Source organism: Pogonomyrmex barbatus, unplaced genomic scaffold (assembly GCF_055798465.1).
Source record: "Pogonomyrmex barbatus isolate J1 unplaced genomic scaffold, ASM5579846v1 scaffold8, whole genome shotgun sequence".
NCBI classification, from domain to species: domain Eukaryota; kingdom Metazoa; phylum Arthropoda; class Insecta; order Hymenoptera; family Formicidae; genus Pogonomyrmex; species Pogonomyrmex barbatus.
In genome coordinates, this window is record NW_028297182.1 from 929,671 (window position 1) to 943,930 (window position 14,260).

Genomic DNA, 14,260 nt, shown 5'->3' on the forward strand with positions numbered 1-14,260 from the left:
CAAGTGCCGTGACTCAGTGCTCTTCGACTCTTCGACGTCAAAAAAGGCGCCAAGTACGGAGCCATCTGGCGTTGCGCGCCTGCAAAATTCATCTTTAAAGGCTATCTCTAGGCAATACCTAAGTGTCGGTCCACAATAGGTGATTTAAGCTTTAAGACGTAAGAAATTGACCAATTATAATAATATGAAAAGAATAATCGACTATGATACTAGCCAATATCATAACGCTTTCGACTGTAAATAATACAATATAAATAAATTTCATTGAAATTAAAATATTTCTCAAAATATCTAAAAAAATGGATAAAGAAACAAAAGTTACAGTCTGTGCGATAATAAAAAATTAATTAATAATTAATAATTAAAAATTTGTAAAAGTGAAGAAATGATTGCATTATTGTTCAGGATGGAACAGCATTATTTTTCTATTCAGTATATATTGCATTGTCAATTACAAATACGGAATAATGACTATCTAAAAATCAAAAGTTTCAACAGTACAGGCACTTTCTAGCAATACCAGCTTTTCTTCGTTGCATGAAATTGCATCTTTAGAAGTTCTTTTTTGTTGAGCCTTTTGCACCGTTCGCGTTTTCTCTTTTTTTTTTCCATGATAGAGAGAAAAGGTGAATCGTAAAAATGTCACTTAAAAAGAATAGATGTATCATATATCTCTTTCAACACAATCACATATGATCATGATACGTAATCATGCTGAAAATGTCAAAGAGAAATTTTTTAGAATATATAAATATTAATGCTAAAAATTTTCCTACAATAAATGCAGTCTCATGTTGCGCAAGCGATATTGCATGTAGATAGTAAGATGAAAATAAATACATAATCAGGTGTTTTTTTAAATATATGTTTTCTTCAGAGGGGAAAGTCGCCATCAGAGTCAATAAAGATTAAGTCAATTCTCGAGTAAGTCTCGAAAAAGTTGGAATTTTATTAATTTATCGATACAATAGCAGTATGATTCTAAAAGGGATCAAGGTTTTGGAGTTAGCTGGACTTGCTCCAGGACCTTTTTGCGGTATGATTTTAGCAGATTTTGGAGCATCTGTCATCAGAATAGATAAGGTAATTAAGAAATAAATTCTACTGAATTTATATATAAATTAGCTTACTTGAAATAACAGAAATGAGTGATTATTATCTGTATTACAATCTAACAATAAATATAATAAATAGTTCAATTAAAAAAATATTTTTTTTATCTCATCTTTAATTATTCTTGTATCATATTACAGATCGGAGCTCCAGCATTAGATTCTTTGGGCCATGGGAAGAGATCAATAGCATTGAATTTGAAATCTGAAAAGGGAATAAATATTTTCAAAAAATTAAGTGATCAAAGTGATGTTATTATTGATACATATAGAAAAGGTACAAATTGTATATCATTATTTTTTATCAAAATATTTATAAATATTAATAAGATTAAAATAAGGATTTCTGTAGATATTATGATTTTAAAAGTAATTTTTAATTTTAAATGAAAAATTTATCTGATTTGAATATATCATGTTTGAATATATAATTACTCTGCATTAATAATAACGAAATATTTTTAAGTTGCACAAATATATATTATATACAGGTGTCATGGAAAAATTGAAGATTGGACCAAATGATCTCATGGCGACAAATAAAAAATTGATATATGCTAGATTAACTGGATACGGTCAAGATGGTTCTTATGCAAACATGGCTGGTCATGATATCAATTATTTAGGTTTATCTGGTAATGTAAACATACAATATTATAATATAAGGTAATCCATATTATATATAAACAATTTTAATAAACACAGAAAAAGGAAAGATATATTTGTACAATATTTATGCTGTATTTTCCAGTTTTTATCTTTTATTATAGTATATTCTTTTATTTATAGAACCTAATTTTTATAAGACTGGTATAAATTGTTAATGTAGGAGTACTATCTTTACTTGGTCGATCTAATGAGAAGCCTACACCACCTGTCAATCTGGCTGCTGATTTCGGTGGAGGTGGTTTGATGTGTGCCCTTGGGATAGTTCTAGCATTATACGAGCGAACCAAAAGCAATGTTGGACAAATTATAGATGCATCAATGGTAGAAGGGTCAGCATACTTAGGTTCTTGGTTATTCAGATCTCAGAAGCTTGGTTTATGGGGAAATCCACGTGGTAGAAACATGTAAGTATTTTCTCAAATGTTTTTGTTGTATGTTGTAAAAATTTTTTTAACAATCACTCTTCTCTCACATAGATTGGATGGAGGATCACACTTTTATGATACATACGAGACAAAAGATAAACTTTACATGTGTGTTGGAGCGCTTGAGCCACAATTCTATGAAACTTTGTTAGAGAAGCTTGGTCTATCAAGCGATGATGTACCACAGTATGAGAATTTTGAAGAAAATCGTCATAAGCTGTCGGAAATTTTCAAGACGAAAACTCAAGCGGAATGGTGTACCATATTCGATGGCACTGATGCGTGCGTGACACCGTTGTTAAGTTTGGAGGATGCTGCATCACATGTTCATAATAAAATGAGACAGACGTTTACAGTTGCAGAGGGTGATGTAATTCCAAATCCTGCTCCTCGCTTATCTCGCACGCCTGGCATTTCTGTAGGGACCCATCGAAACCCAGAGCCTGGTGAAAATACTATAGAAATCTTAACTGAATTAAAATTTCGGTCTAATGAAATTGACAGTCTGTTATCGAACAAATTTGCTTATCAAGCGAAATATGATTCTTCTAAACTTTAAGCCTATCAGATTTGATATACATTTAAAGAATTCTTTAATCCAAATAAAATTCTTTTATAATACAAATTTTTTGCTTGGAAAAAATTTACATCTTGTTATAAAATCAGATTACTTGCTTGATTATAAAAAAATGGTGTAATAGTGAAATATTTTGTTAAATGATGAAAGTAAAATAAGATTGCAAAATTATAGATGTATGATCTTAAAGTTTTATATATTATATAAAAGGATACGGAAATATTAAGTTTTCGTTTCGAACAGTTTATGTACATGTTATCCTAGTTTTAAGTATTATAAAGCCGATTAGAATAAAAAGGGAGTATATATCAAAAATATGGTAGAGGTACAAAAAAATTGTTATACTATTTTCATATTCTATTTTTTATATAACTGTGCTGAGTATAAACTGTATAAACTGTATAAGCTAAGTACAAGAAATATAAATATTCCAATTATGGAATCAGCGAATTAAATAATTTTACTATGACATATATTTATACATTTATATTTACACGTGTATGTTATATAAATACATAGTTTGAAAACAATTGTCAGTTTAGGTCGTAATTAATAGCAATCATAAAACTGAAAAGAATATATCGAGACGAAAGAAACAATTTTGTAGATACATCCAGGAAAAGCAATTAAACAGTAATTAAATTTGAACAATGCTACATTGTTCTGTTATAGTTTGTTAAGATTTTTCTGAAATGTCTATAATATGAAAATGTGAAAATTTTTTTGGAACAATATCAAAACTTTATTAAGCTAATATTGTCAATGTTAATGAGAAAATTATGTTAATTTTTCTAAAAAATTTATATGTATCTGATTGCAATAATGTGGCTATAAATTTTTTAAAAATCATTTCCTTGTAATAACTTATAGCGTTTTCGACTGTAATGAGTTTTAATCTTCGAGAATGTTTAATAACATCATATAATCTGCTTTGAGTATAATGATTAAATTGATTATCATGTTTTAAATATTAAATGTTTAACATTTTAGAAAGATATATTGAGAATAATATTATATAAAAGATATTTCATAGTAAATTTATTATTAATAATTTAACATTTTATACTTCTTTTTTTATTGCTTTTATTGCTTTTAGTCGAAACTGAGTTCATGATATCCATATCCAATGTAATCGATTTTGGAATTAGTTCAAACTCACTATAATCAAAAACATTATTAGTTATATAAATTTTAGCAAATATTTATACAATTTGTAAACCCATCAAGACTGTGCTGGCAGTAACAGATGTTTCCCTTGGTGCGCTAGCTTGTCGCACACTCATCTCCCATGTGTCCAACAATTGAGAAAGAGAGAAACGACGCGGAAGTTTCTCAATGCGGGCATTCAATGCTTTTTGTACTGTACATAAGAATGTTGTTGCATCGTATTCATGCGGTGCCATAACACAACGAGGTGGTGTCGAAGGATAATCTGCTGGTACTGTAACCGAGATTGGTGGAACACATGGGAGATGACGATCGTCGAGCCAACATATCAGTTGTATGCACTTTGAACCACTTTGTTGCGCTGGATCTAAACTGACCTAAAATAAAAAAGTTGCATTATTAATAATTATCGTCGTAGATTATCTTCAAAATAATGTTTAAAAATGTTTAAAGCGTTATTTTGAACGTTACTTTGAATCGCTGGTCCAATCTAGCTATTTCTCCCTGTAATACATCCGGTATTTCACTGGATGATTCCTCTATCTTCTGCTTCTTCAAAGGTGGTGGCAAATTTCTATATAATTTTAATATATATATAATAGAACGTATTATATAAAATTTGTAAAATTATTAAATAAAATATATACAAGCTCTTACTTTATTTCTGGCCCAAACAAGGCATCCAAACAAGGTCCAAAAGTGCGTTGCAGAGTATGATTGATTACTGGACTTTGGAGATGTGCGCTTACGGCTTCCAACAATGGACTGAAAATTTGATGCTCCTTTAATGTCGTTACTGGTGGTCCTACACTGCTGTCTCCTCTCTTGAAATCCAACTTTTCCAAGACAACTTCACATTTTATCAATGTATCTAATGGCATACGTTTGCTAGGATTCGAGAGAATTTCCAAAAGTTTTTTCATCTTGCTAAGCTTATCGACATCTGCGATAGAAAACAAAGAAATATATGAATGGTTTATGTTTATCAAGACAAATTATAGAATATTATAAAATATATATAAAATATATTTCTAATATTCTAATATATATAAAATATATATTAGAAAGATGTATATATATATATATATATATATATATATATATATATTAAAAACATATCTATGAGAAAAGTAATTTACACAGTCATTTGCAATTTTTTACAATCTTTTAATTGATTAAAATTTAATTCTTGATATTATATATATATGCATGTAATACTGTTATTCGTATTGATAGTATTTATATTTCCTTACTTCCTTCGCTACTCATCTTAGCAATCATTCTTCGCAATGGCTCTATGTATTTGCTCAATTGTCTAACTTTGTCTCTATAAGCTTGATCTTCTTGCTGAGGACTTGGTGTAGCGCCTACTCCCCCAGGAGTATTTAATGAACTACTCGGAGATGGTGCCATACCTAATTCAATGCATCATTAGAGTGTAAATTTCATTTTATTATTTTTCCTTTTCTTCTAATGTCTATCTCAACTAATATGTCTGTCTTAATTTTCTCATTATTTAAACTTACCTACAGAGTTCACAGAACGTGATGGTCCTGTCATGATGGCATGTTGGGGACTTGGTGAGGGCACTAGAGCAGGCGAAGCTACCATCTGATTGCTGCAGAAAATAATATTTCTTGTTCTTATTATGTCATAAAAATACGATAGATGATATAATAATATGTTTCTATATTCGTAAAAATTATATTCAAAAATTATATTAATATTACCTTGATGGTGCTCCTAAACCAGCTGGACTTGGAGCTGAAGGAGACGGACTCTGCCTCAAGAATTGATTAGGCGTAACGTTACGAGGACCAGGAAATCCAGTGTTCATCATTTCACCCGGCTAAAGATGGGGATAAAAATCATATTAATAGAATATTATTAATAAATGATAAAAAAATATGATTGTCATATGATTTATCAATTGGAATCATCAATAAAATATAATAAGATTAATGAATAAGATTAATGAATGAATAAATATATTATATACCTTTCTTTGAATATGATTTAACTGTTGCTGCATTTGACCGGGACCTAATTGTCCAGGACCAATTTGATTCATTTGTTGTGGCATGTTAGTCTGTATATTGCCGATTGGTCCCGTAATTTGATTATTCATTTGACCTGGTAACTGATTCTGCATCTGAGACTATGGCATAAACATTAAATGTTATCGCTCGTCTCGTTTTATTTATCTTAACTTTTATAATTCTTTTTAGATAACTCATTCTTATCATTAAAAAAATGGAGCATACCTGCATATTTTGTTGCATTTGTCCAGCCGCTAATTGGCCCATTTGCCCAGGCACCATTTGATTCATTTGTTGAGGAATATTTCCTTGTCCCATCTGGTTCATTTGTGTTAACATGGGATTATTCTGCATAGTTTGGATCGGGCCCATATGATTCATTGGACCACCAGTTTGCGACGGCATCATACCCATACCTGGCATCTTGTTCTGCATGCCAGCCATATTCATTGGTTGTCCAGGTCGTTGATTTAAGTTTTGCAAAACTAACAAAATTTCGCCACTGTATACTTTTTCGAAAAATAAATTATTTATGGGTATGTACATTTTAGAAAGCGACAAAAGTTTTAGATTGTAACATTTAGATACAGAACAGAAAAAAAGTATGTAAATGATTTAAAGAATGTACTATAAAGTACAAGTAAATATAATTTAATGCATATTTTTTAATTATTTACGTTGTTTATATTATTTATATATTTATATATTATTTATATTATTTCATTAATTTATTACGAATTGATTTATTAATGATTTGCATGTTTATTCATTATTAACTTTTTATTATCTTTATTATTATGATAAAAATAAAAAAATCTTAGAAACAAAAATATAATTAAATAATTCTATTCTGAGCTTTCTTGTTCTTCTGAATTGATATTTCTTTCTTCTTCTTCAATAAATCTTTCAAGTGCCTCTTCCAAAGAAAAAGAAAAAAAGACCTGCAATTTTGAACGTAACTTATTTAGATTTTCTTTTACATCTTTTCGTGCTACAGTCTTTTGATACAAGTATTCGTAAGTAATCTCGGAAACTTGGATATCTTTATTTAATTTTAACTTTACGATGATCATATCTTTAATGCATCTTTGCATATCGCTTGGCAACGCATTTTCCGTAAATGTTAGTTTCATCCTTGTAATAATCGCATTCATAGCAAACTGCACATCCTTATATCTCTCTTGCGCATTATATATGAACTGATACACGGTAGAAAGACGTGTCATAAAAACGTCTATCGAGCGTCTCACATTGCGAATTACGTCGAGTACTTTCTTAGAAAATGGATGATAGGTGCCGGATTTGAGTTTGCCTCTGAGGTCAATCGCTTTCGGCACGAAAGAATAACCTGGACTGATGTACCATCTACGTAGCAAACTACGATATGTGAGTATTATTTTGAATCGGAAAACCGACAAACCGAGTGCTCTGTGCCCTTTACATTGGTACACAAACTTAACGCGATTATCGCCCGATTGCACTGTCATGCCTTCCTCCATTTTCGCTTGAAATTTCTTTTCCAAGTCATGCCGTTGTTTTATCCAATCTTCATGCAATAATTCCTCTTTCCTTCTCCGCTGCATATACCGAGACTCATCATAATATTTACTCTGCGGTGATTGCAATAATAGATTATGAACTCCTACATTATTTTGATTTTGGGAAGCTTCACTTTCCAGCGTACCCATGTATACAACATTCTGAATATTATATGAATCCATTTTTTAATTTCTTAGAATTATATTGTATGTTCAATAGATTTCTTCTTTAAATATAATGAATTAATAAATGCCTTTTAATATTTCCACTGATAACTTTCAACTACCTATTCAATCAATGTGCTCAACTACTTATTGATATTTGATGACGAAATACAATTATACAGTCTGTCCAAGGTCATCATAATATTTACAACTACCAATGCATATACCATTGTCAACGGCTTGGAACAATGTTTTACGTCGGTTAAATAGCGATTCATCTTTTCGATTAAAATCATTCTTTAAAATGCAGTCAAAGTTTCATCATAAATATGTAAATGCAGTCAAACGAATAGTAACCTTCTGCTTCTTAACAATATTAAATTAGACTCATTTTAAACATTCGGTCATTTTCGAACATATCATTATATTCAAGCATGATCTTGATTGAGATAACATTGCCATCCTTGAACATCAGCCGAATTATCACAAGAGATTAATTTCCGAGATGATATTAAGGAGCAGAAGGAAGGTATTAATTATTCGAACAAAGATATGGAATTACTTAATGAGGCTCTCAAATTTCTACTTAAAGATATTTCTAGAAAATAGATATAACAACATATCCCCCTACTCTTTTGCTCTTTGATATATATTCTGATGGCGCGTACTTTCTGTCTGATTTATGTGAGATATATCGTTGATTGAATAGTTGTTTGAGTTGCGATTTGACAGCTAGGATCGCAGTATTATTCGAAGACGAAAAAATTTCCTTCCTCGATACATCACATCGACTATATTTTTTCTTGAACAACTAAGATAATTCATTATGTAAGTCTTGAAACAGAATTTTCTTTTTTCCACATGATTGTTTAATAGAATTCCGACTTTTTCTCATAAAAAAAAAGAAAGAAAAAAGGTTTCTTTCGATTTTGAGACTTGGACTTCGGAATCTCACTTTAATATCGGCTGACTCGAGTTTATTATCGCTTGTAAATGATCGTTACATTGACTTATGGTGAACTTTATCCTCTCAAGAATGCCAATTACAATAAAGAATGTGACGCATATATATGTTTAATAGCGAATTTAATTGGGCGCACCAGTACACCCAATCGAATTCGTTATTATTCTAATTTATGATTTATAGTAGTAGTAATAGATTTATTCGTGCCTTTCGGTCTTGAATGGGTTGGCACATGGTGATGCCTACATCAATCTTACAGATTTTTCTCTGAATATTTGCATATATATAATATTTAACTATTGGGCATATATATAATATTTAACTCTCCGTCTTCTTCCTTTCGTCTCTAATTTTTCTCATCCAAATTCTTCCTTGGTCCTGTCCTTTCAAGATGCTTCTTCTTGTTAAAACATTCTCTCCTTTCATCTTCTCGCATTCATTTATTAGATGTTCTATCGTTTCTTCACCTTTTCCACAAATTCTACAATTGTTCTCTTCTATTTTTCTCCAGAATCTGTTTGCTCTTTCCTCGTTTCCGCATCTAAATCTAGCCACCAACGACTGATCTCTTCCTCTATATCCCCTTTTTAGATAATCTGCTCTTGTTTCTTCTCGTATTTCTCTGTATTTTCTATTATATCTTCCTTCAATTAATTTCTCGTATTGCTCTTGCCATTGCTCTTCTCTGTCCATCTGTACCAGTGACTCTGCTAGTAGTTGGCCTTCCGTGTATCTTGTCCCAATTTTTTTCTATGTCTATCCCCTTCTTCTCATAGTAGCTCTTTCTGTCGTTTTCCCATTTTGATCTCTTTCTCTGGTTGTTTCGGTCTATTTCCTTCCAACACTCCTGTACTATCTTATTTATCTTATTCGTTCTGGTTTTTTCTTCTTATATCTTACCGCTCTTCTTCTTGCCTCTATCCTTACTTTGTTTATTTTCGTCTATGTATATAGGTGTATTAACATCTAAACCTAATACCCATTTGATAGACTTTGCTTGTCTTTCTATCTTATCCTCTTCTGCCCATCCTCATACTTCCGTTGCATATAGGATGATGCTCTTTACCAGACTTTCGAATATTTTGATCCTTCTTTCAGTTATTTTTGAATTTCCTTTCTCTTATTCCCCAAGTTTGCCTCATTGCCATCGTGGCTTTTTTAATCGTTTCTCTTAAATGTGTTTCTGTTCCTCCATTTTTCTGGAAAGTGTATCCTAAATATTTGAAACTTTTAACTTCTTCTATTTAACTTCTTCTTCTATTTCTTCTTCTCCTCATTTTCACTCTTCCTTTTTCTTCGCACTTCTCTCCCTCTTGAACATTAAATTAGAATCTTTGATTTCCCAACGTTTAGCACCAGTTCTTTTCCTTCCAGATATTTTTTCATTCTCCCCATCATTTCTCTCAGGTCCTGCGCCCTTTCAGCAATTAGCACTATGTCATCCGCATAAGCTAGTGAACTTCTCATTTCCAACGACTACCCCTCCCGTTTGCCCTCTTCTTAGCTTTTCTTCTAGATCTGCTGTGTAAAGCGAAAACAGAATTGAGCTTAATGGGCATCCTTGTCCCTCTCCTCGTCCAAAATTTTTTGGAGATTTCTCCATTAACTTTTACTTTATTCTTCGTCTTTTCGTAAATCTCGTCTATCTGGTTCTCAACCTTCTGCTTATACCTTTCTCCTCTAAGATTTTTGCTTAATTTTTCTCTATTTATCTTATCGAAGGCAGTCGTCAAATCTGCAAAAAATGTGTACAACTTTCCTCCTTTCTCTTTGATTTCTCTGTTCACTACATAATTCAAAACCATAATATTACTTATCGTACTTCTTCCTCTTCTGAAGCCAGCTTGTGTTTCTGGAATTAACTTTTTCTGTTCTATTTCTTTACATAATCTGCTTTCAAGTATTACATATATCATTACATATATCTATGCTGTGTTTAATAAAGTTATCCCTCTGTAGTTTTTAATATTTTTCCTGTCTCCCCTCTTAAAAATCGAATTGATAATTCCTTCTTTCCATCTTTCTGACATTCCTTCTCTCCTCCACACTTTGTTTATTAATTTTGTGACTCTTTCCAGTATCTTCCTACCCCCATATATTCATACCTCGTTTTCTAAACCATTTTCCCCTGCCGCTTTGCTTTTTCTTAATTTCCTTATCTGTGCTTCTACTTCTTGTTCCGTTATGTCTTCCTTTCCTTCCTGTATTTTCTGCTCTCCTTCCTGTATCTCCTGCACTCTTTCTGCGTTCCCTTTTTTTTTGAGTTTTACTTTCTTCTCCCTCTAGCAACTCCTTAAAATGTCTTCTCCATTCCTCCAGGCTCACTTTATTTGTCATTCCTGTTCTTTTTAACCTTTCCCTATTAATGTAATTCCTTCCAGATGTCATTTGTGTATTTTAATTGTTCTATTTCTTCTTCTATTCTCTCCTGTAATTTAACTCTTTTCCCTTCGCAGATTCTTTTGTATTCTCTTCTTTTCTCCAAGTAATTCTCTTTGTCCTCCTTTCCTTGTTTCCACCTTCTTAACGCTTTTCTCGCCTCCCTTTTCTTCTCCGTGCACTCTTTATCCATATCTTAAATCCTATTTTTATTTTGTTAAACTTTATTACTTTCTTGTGTATGGCCCTTTCTATTTTTTCCACCATTTCCTCCATCATTTCATTTATTTTTTCCTTCTCAAAAGTTACTCTCTCTAGTTCCTCTCGAAAGCATCCTATTCCTTCTTCCGTCCAAATGTTTTTCTCTTTCCGTTGCTCCTTTTTTCTTCTTTCCTGCTCTTTCCCCATTTCTTTCTCCGTAGACTTCCATCGGTAAATGATCCGATTCTGTCCTTGTCCCGATTTTGAAGCTCTTAATTTCATCTTTTATCTCCGAATCTACTATAACGTAATCTATTACGTGAGCTTCCCTTTCCACCGATGAAAGTATAATCGCCTTCTTCGTCTCCTTCCATGTTTCCATTCAAAATTTCCCATCCATTTTTTTCTATCTCTATTAACATTTCCATTAAATTTATGATTTATATTCGAATCTTTATTTTATTATTTTATGCCTTTTTTACTTTGTGTTTAAAAATATTTTTACTAAATGTAACAATGATGAGATGTCATTTTTATAACTGATTCAATTATATTTTTTATTTTTTCTTTAATGTCATTTTTTTATTATAAGTTTTAATCCGTTTTGCTTCTATTATTCGTTATGTGAATCATTTTTATAAATTGTCATCAATTTTGCTGGAAAAAGTTCTAAAACGTTCAATTTTAAATTTTATTTTGTATCATTTAACTTGTGCATTTTGCTACGTTTAATAAATATTTTTATTATCTTAAACGATACTTATTTTTTGCTCTTTCGGCCTCATTTATACTTTGTTCTATACAAGCAGTTTACTTGTCTTTTTTAGTAAGTATTCTTGTTCAAAATTGTAAAATTTATTATATAATAGATGCAAAGCAAACACAGGATAATTTTTAGAAAAGTTTATTTATGGCAATCATTATGTTAATTACTTACGATTAGTTGCAGATGGTTGTGGAATTATACCCTGATGATTAGGACCTGGACCACCCATGCCCATCATTTGATTATTTCCCGTGCCCTGACGCGCTAACGTCTGAAGGGCACCAATTGGATCGGGCATACCTTGATTGTTAGTACCAGTATTACCTGGTGCATTACCAGCCGCACCTTTCTTGGTATCTACAAAAAGAATATTCAATTACATTGAAATAAAATATAAGATCTCATGCAAAAGTAATAAATAATAAGTAATGAAACTGATCTTTTTCTAAACAAAACTAGACATTAAAATTGCATTTGGAATCTTGAAATTTTTGCAACAAATTTATGTAATAAAAAATTAATTATATAATTTATAAAATATTACTCATTTCTCGAACATGAAGAATTAATCTGGCGACAAAACCCAAGTATTCTTCCTGCAAGAAAAAGTTAATATTAGCAGAGTATTAAATATTGAAAAAAATCACTAGACAAAACATAATCCATTATATAATAATTATTATAATTTACTATATAATAAGATAATATAATAAAGATAAATATTGAAAATAAATCTAGTAATATATTTTTTTATTATAGCTAGACAATCAAAATATTTTTGTCATCAATCATATGCTAGCCATGTTGCAATCTCATTGAAAAAGTAATGGCATATAGATGATGGCAAAATAAAGGAAACTATTAATTTATATATAAATTTAAAAAGAAAATGTTAGGTAAAGTTAGTTACAATTGAAAAATGTCTGTCTCATGTTTTTTATGTTAAAACTTATGGATTACAAACTTTGATGATCTTCAATATTTAAACATAATATAATTTCGGTGGAATTCATACTTTAGATTTCGCTTTTTGGAAGACATGATTCTCCATTTCAATGCTGTTCTTTGATGTAGGCATCCCCGATACTTGTATAGCTTCATCTCTGTGAATAATACATTTGTCATATGTCAGATAAGAAAAAAGAGTTTTTTTTTTCTTTGATTACATCATACTTGATTGCATTATGAAATAATAAAAAAATATGAAAAATTTTGAGAAAGAAATAAAAAAACCTAGAAAAAAAAATGTGATTGACAATATATTAAAGCAAAAATGTCTTATATTACTTAATATCATTAATTTATTCGTGATATAAAAAATGAATTTGTAAAATAGTAACATTATTATTTGAATAAATTAATCAAACGTCAATTGACACAAGATGCGTTGCTTTATAAATATAAGTATTGCAACATAATTTACATTTTCGCGATTACGCTCTGCCGGAAATTTTGCGTTTTCCATGAATCGTCCGTGGCCATGATTATGTATTAATTATTTAAAAACACATACAAATCTCTAAAGCGCGATCGAAAATACACAATAATGATAGATACGATAACGTAAATACGATAACTTCACGCTATAACGTCACGCCGTATAACAACCGTAAAGCACTAGAAATAATAATTTAATATAGATGGGAAAACTTCGAGTTGATTATGAAGACTCGCAAAAGAAAGATCATGGTGTAAAAAAACAAGGTGTGCTCTTGCGCATGGAAATATTTAATCTATGAGGATGGTGGAACAAGTAGCCGGCCATATTAATATATCAGCCAATTAGCGTTTTTCTCGCAATATTCAAAATGTAGTATAAATAAGAAAAGGACAATTAATGAATTTATTTAATTGATGATTTGAGAATTACTTTTATTATTAATAATTATTAAATCCTCTATTATCAAATCACATGTCACGAAGTCACAAATTTGTTTACTTTACTATTATTTTTCAATATGAAAGGCAATTTTGTTCCAACGCTATATCTGCGCAGAATGGGTCCAAATTGGGTCTATCTCACGAGCACACCTTGTTTTTTAATACCATGGTTACGTTCAGCGAAATAAAGCGATCAGTGAGCGGTTAGTGATCTTTACTATTAGATCCCTGAATTTAGACTAATTATTTTGACAAATTACTCAACCGTTGTGCAACCGTTGCATTTCTTAAACGCGACCTATGGCTGCAGAGAAAGCAGAGAAAGCAGATCAGTGAGCGTTCAGTGATTCTTTATTATGATTGGTTTCTACACTTAC

At 30.8% G+C, this 14,260-nt stretch overlaps 3 protein-coding genes across 7 annotated transcripts; 1 reads left to right on the forward strand and 2 right to left on the reverse strand.

Annotated features, from left to right (window-relative positions):
* Nucleotides 1-19: 19 nt before the first annotated feature.
* On the forward strand, nucleotides 20-4,611 carry Amacr (Alpha-methylacyl-CoA racemase). 5 transcript variants are annotated; one of them, XM_089083676.1, is made up of 6 exons: nucleotides 20-158; nucleotides 878-1,083; nucleotides 1,254-1,389; nucleotides 1,604-1,747; nucleotides 1,942-2,185; nucleotides 2,258-4,611. In XM_089083676.1, the coding sequence occupies exons 2-6, from the start codon at nucleotides 976-978 to the stop codon at nucleotides 2,763-2,765; spliced, it is 1,140 nt and encodes a 379-aa protein (XP_088939802.1). In that variant the 5' UTR covers nucleotides 20-158; nucleotides 878-975; the 3' UTR covers nucleotides 2,766-4,611. The 5 variants fall into 5 exon arrangements, with proteins under 5 accessions (XP_088939802.1, XP_088939804.1, XP_011634762.1 ...); XM_089083678.1 differs by lacking the exon at nucleotides 20-158 and adding an exon at nucleotides 220-236; XM_011636460.3 differs by lacking the exon at nucleotides 20-158 and adding an exon at nucleotides 248-488.
* On the reverse strand, nucleotides 3,120-13,653 carry LOC105425616 (mediator of RNA polymerase II transcription subunit 15-like). Its single transcript, XM_011636456.2, has 12 exons — nucleotides 13,426-13,653; nucleotides 13,018-13,105; nucleotides 12,547-12,598; nucleotides 12,174-12,359; nucleotides 6,215-6,474; nucleotides 5,950-6,108; nucleotides 5,681-5,799; nucleotides 5,477-5,568; nucleotides 5,204-5,365; nucleotides 4,608-4,893; nucleotides 4,422-4,524; nucleotides 3,120-4,327 (listed from the first exon to the last, which is right to left on the reverse strand). Exons 1-12 carry the CDS (start codon nucleotides 13,482-13,484, stop codon nucleotides 3,986-3,988), a joined length of 1,908 nt encoding a protein of 635 aa, XP_011634758.1. The 5' UTR covers nucleotides 13,485-13,653; the 3' UTR covers nucleotides 3,120-3,985.
* LOC112552498 (uncharacterized) lies at nucleotides 6,481-12,167 on the reverse strand. The gene has a single exon (XM_089083682.1). It carries the CDS (start codon nucleotides 7,708-7,710, stop codon nucleotides 6,835-6,837), a length of 876 nt encoding a protein of 291 aa, XP_088939808.1. The 5' UTR covers nucleotides 7,711-12,167; the 3' UTR covers nucleotides 6,481-6,834.
* Nucleotides 13,654-14,260: the final 607 nt, after the last annotated feature.

Excerpts from the sequence above, each read along its gene's own strand:
- Amacr (XM_089083676.1), top strand. The coding sequence starts at position 976 with ATGATTCTAAAAGGGATCAAGGTTTTGGAGTTAGCTGGACTTGCTCCA. Across the intron at positions 1,084-1,253 it reads CTGTCATCAGAATAGATAAG|ATCGGAGCTCCAGCATTAGA; the intron begins GTAATTAAGAAA and ends ATCATATTACAG. Across the intron at positions 2,186-2,257 it reads AATCCACGTGGTAGAAACAT|ATTGGATGGAGGATCACACT; the intron begins GTAAGTATTTTC and ends TCTCTCACATAG.
- LOC112552498 (XM_089083682.1), bottom strand. The coding sequence starts at position 7,710 with ATGGATTCATATAATATTCAGAATGTTGTATACATGGGTACGCTGGAA.
- LOC105425616 (XM_011636456.2), bottom strand. The coding sequence starts at position 13,484 with ATGGCCACGGACGATTCATGGAAAACGCAAAATTTCCGGCAGAGCGTA. Across the intron at positions 6,475-12,173 it reads ACAACCATCTGCAACTAATC|TTTTGCAAAACTTAAATCAA; the intron begins GTAAGTAATTAA and ends AAATTTTGTTAG. Across the intron at positions 5,366-5,476 it reads ACGTTCTGTGAACTCTGTAG|GTATGGCACCATCTCCGAGT; the intron begins GTAAGTTTAAAT and ends GCATTGAATTAG.